This window comes from Acanthisitta chloris, unplaced genomic scaffold (genome assembly GCF_000695815.1).
Source record: "Acanthisitta chloris isolate BGI_N310 unplaced genomic scaffold, ASM69581v1 scaffold1661, whole genome shotgun sequence".
Taxonomy (NCBI): domain Eukaryota; kingdom Metazoa; phylum Chordata; class Aves; order Passeriformes; family Acanthisittidae; genus Acanthisitta; species Acanthisitta chloris.
The window spans coordinates 4,279-7,504 of NW_008656263.1; the positions used below are offsets into that span (position 1 = coordinate 4,279).

General features: G+C 60.0%; 2 protein-coding genes across 2 annotated transcripts in view; one reads left to right on the top strand and one right to left on the bottom strand.

The window, feature by feature from the left end:
• The window catches only part of ZDHHC16 (zinc finger, DHHC-type containing 16), a 3,416-nt gene extending 2,672 nt beyond the window's left edge, over positions 1 to 744 (top strand). The window contains exons 8-10 of the mRNA XM_009084222.1: positions 52 to 175; positions 248 to 318; positions 630 to 744. Coding sequence (XP_009082470.1) covers positions 52 to 175; positions 248 to 318; positions 630 to 744 — 310 coding nt within the window. The remainder of the gene's footprint in view (positions 1 to 51; positions 176 to 247; positions 319 to 629) is intronic.
• An 877-nt stretch (positions 745 to 1,621) lies between these two features.
• MMS19 (MMS19 nucleotide excision repair homolog (S. cerevisiae)) overlaps positions 1,622 to 3,226 on the bottom strand; it is an 11,196-nt gene continuing 9,591 nt past the window's right edge. Inside the window, exons 23-31 of the mRNA XM_009084223.1 lie at positions 3,164 to 3,226; positions 2,979 to 3,079; positions 2,849 to 2,905; positions 2,552 to 2,738; positions 2,362 to 2,444; positions 2,094 to 2,258; positions 1,955 to 2,014; positions 1,730 to 1,830; positions 1,622 to 1,649 (exon numbers count right to left, since the gene is read on the bottom strand). Of these exons, the coding sequence (XP_009082471.1) occupies positions 1,622 to 1,649; positions 1,730 to 1,830; positions 1,955 to 2,014; positions 2,094 to 2,258; positions 2,362 to 2,444; positions 2,552 to 2,738; positions 2,849 to 2,905; positions 2,979 to 3,079; positions 3,164 to 3,226 (845 nt within the window). The remainder of the gene's footprint in view (positions 1,650 to 1,729; positions 1,831 to 1,954; positions 2,015 to 2,093; positions 2,259 to 2,361; positions 2,445 to 2,551; positions 2,739 to 2,848; positions 2,906 to 2,978; positions 3,080 to 3,163) is intronic.

Genomic DNA, 3,226 nt, shown 5'->3' on the forward strand with positions numbered 1-3,226 from the left:
ACCAGGGAAGGAATGCCTGTGCCTAGCCTGCTTGTCCTTTGTCATCCCCAGCTCAGTTGCTTTGGCCCTGGGTGCCCTCACGCTGTGGCATGCTGCCCTCATCACCCGTGGGGAAACCAGCATCGAGCGGCACATCAACAGGAAGGAGAGACAGAGACTGCAGAAGAAAGGCAAGGTGAGCACAGGCCACAGCATGGGGACTGGCTGGGGCAGAGCCAGATGTCACGTGCCTCTCCTCGACCTGCAGGTCTTCAGGAATCCCTACAGTTACAGCAGCTGGGATAACTGGAAGGTGTTCCTGGGTGTAGACGTGCCAAGGTAAAGTCCTGGGGAAGCCCCTGCCAAGGAAAGTGGGGGCTTGGCAGCTCATAGGGATGTGGGGTCAATGGGGGCTCTCCTTGGGCAGCTGAGAGAGAGCAGCACAGCAAGCATCCCATGCTTTGTAAGGCACGGAAGACATGGGCAACATCTGCCTCATGGTTTCTGAGCTTTGCCCAGTGACAAGCTGTGGCCTTCAGCAGCCCTTTGCCAAGAGTGTCCCAGCTGAGGACCTCAGCCATCATGGCAGCTCAGGGACATGGCTTGACTCCTGAGAAGCACTGAGTGTGGCCTCCCTCCTCTCACTTCAGGCACTGGCTCACTCGCGTCCTGCTGCCCTCTCCTCACCTGCCCCATGGGACAGGCCTGACCTGGGACCTCCCTCCCTGCGTGACAGAGCAGCACGCGCCGCTCCTGGCCATCTGAGGCCTGGTGCTCCAGACGTCCCTCCCCGCAGGCAGGGGACCTGCTCCACCACTGTGGCTCCCTTGGGCCCAAGTGCCTGGCTGAAGGCTGGTGCTGGCACACATCACTGACCAGAGCCACAGGAAACTATGGACAGTGTTGGTGCCTGGACACGTTCTCTTGGCTCTTAGTGGCTGCAGCCAGCCCCATGAAAGGCGGAGGAGCTGCTGCCCCCTGCTTCAGCCGAAGGTGCTATTCCCGCTAGCACAGGTACAGGCCAGTGCAGGCCCAGCTCAGCTCTCTGGAGGGCTGTGCACAGAGAATGACACCCCTGTCCCCCAAGTGCTCCCCAGGGAGCCTTTTTAAGAGCATCCAATAAATAGGTTTTTTTTTTTAAGACAGTCTGGGGCTTTTTTTTTCTCCCGGTGAGCATAGACTTCTGGGGATGTCATGATTCTTCAGTGTGGAAAGAGGAGAAAGGACTCCTAGCAGTACCTGTAGCTGCTCAACACAGGGAACGGTACTGAAGTCGCAGCCCAAACTGCATAGAGACACGTGGAGCATTACCAAAACAGATCTATTTATTCCTCTGGCACGTGGGTCACATACCACACGTGTGCACAGACCTGCTCTCACCACACATGTGGCAGGGTCTGTCCATCACAGTTCCTAGATGCAGCAGAGGGTGGGCAAGCCACAAGCAGCACAGCTCCTTCCCTGCTGTGGGTGCCAGGAAGGTGCTGCAGTGAGGGGTGCTGTCTGCTGGCCTCCACACTCCAGCCCTGGCCCTTAGAGCAGCACTGGGCTCCAAGGGTCCATAGCATCAGTCGGATGGCTTGGTGGGTCAGCAGGGCACTGGCCAGATTGGTGGTCAGCACAGGGAGGGGACACGGGGCGCTCACCTGCCTGGGCTCCCCAGCAGGAACCTGCAGGGACAGAGATAGTGCCATGAGCCACATCCCCAACAGGCTGGCATGGCCGGAGCAGCTCCTCCACACACACTCACCATTCCCCCCGTGCTACCACTGCCTCCTTCCGCACCAGCCGCTTCTTGTCGTCCAAAGGCTTGGCCAGTGCCCGGATAACTCGGGCTTTGTATGGGAGCAACTGTAGGACAGAAGGGGCTCTTAGTAAGAGAACTGGGTGCTGGATGCCCCCAAGGAGGAGGTTTGGGACCCCCTTGCTCCTCTATATGCAGGAGCAGGCAGCAGGGCACTGCTGGAGCACTTACCACTGGTGTGGGGAGGCGGGTGAGCGCGTGGGCACAGCGCAGGGCAGCGATGCGGACAGCCTGAAATGGACAGAAGTGAGAGCAGCACGAGGGGTGGGGGAGAGGAGCATGGTGGGGAGAAAGGAGAGGGTGCACGCACCATGGTGGGGCTGGAGGTGAGGTTGAGGAACTTGGTGACCAGTGTGTCGACATGCAGGCTCATGATCTGGGGAGCTTCGAGCAGCAGTGGCTGGAGGCAGCTCAGTGTGGAGAGCTGTACCACGTGGTCTGAGCAGGACAAGGCCTCAAGTAGGAGGGAAAGCAGCTGCAGAGAGGGAACAACACAGGAGTCATGAGTAACCTCAATCCATCCACTCAATCCTCTCACAACCAACCCTCCCCCTGCCCCCACCAAGGCTGGTTCCTACCGTGGGCAGCTCTGTCACCAGCACAGGTTTGGGGAGGTGGTTGAGCACATGCGACAGGCCCTTCAGGTAATTGGCCTTCACATCTGTGGAGAGCAGAGATGGTTACAAGCAGGAAGGAGGGGATGCTGGCTCAGGTCCCCTGGGTAAGGGGTCAGGGGATGACAAGGCTGGGCTGGGGGTGGCAGCTCACCAGGGCCAGCCCCATGGAAACCCTGCACCAGCTTGGGGACGTTGTCAGTGAAGAAACGCTGTCGGAACATGATGCGCACATCGGCATGGCAGCCCTTGTGCAGCACGTCTGGGGACTCGGCCATGAGCAGGGAGAAGCCGTCAGCCGCGGCAGGGCCCAGCTCTGCGTCACCCAGCAGGTCCAACAGCTGCGAGGGAGAGAGCCCTGAGACAGAGTGCCCTGCTGCTAGGGCTTCCCAGCCAGCCGTGGGGGAGCAGGCAGGTTTCTCGGACATGACCCAACTCCACCACCACCTACCTTGTCCGTCAGACAGGAGCTCAGGGGGTGGTAGCGCAGCACTAGAGCTTTGGTCACCTGTGCAGGCAGAACAGTCAGCACCAGGCCAGCCCCCCAGCCCCCATCCCCACACATCCAGGGCAGGCCTTACCCAGAGCAGCAAGGTGAGTGCCTGTGTTCGGTGGGGCCCCTCCACAAGGGCAGGCTCTATCCTGTTCACTGCAAGCTGCAGGATCTCATCCAGCTGCTGCCCTGGGAACACAGAAGGTACAGGCTGAGCTATTCTCCCTGCCAGCAGTGAGTGAACACCCACGGCATCCACCCCAGCCCCCTTGCCTGCTGAATGCTTGTTCACCAGCCCTGCAAAGCACTTGGCAGCTGTGGTGGCTGTGAAGGGGC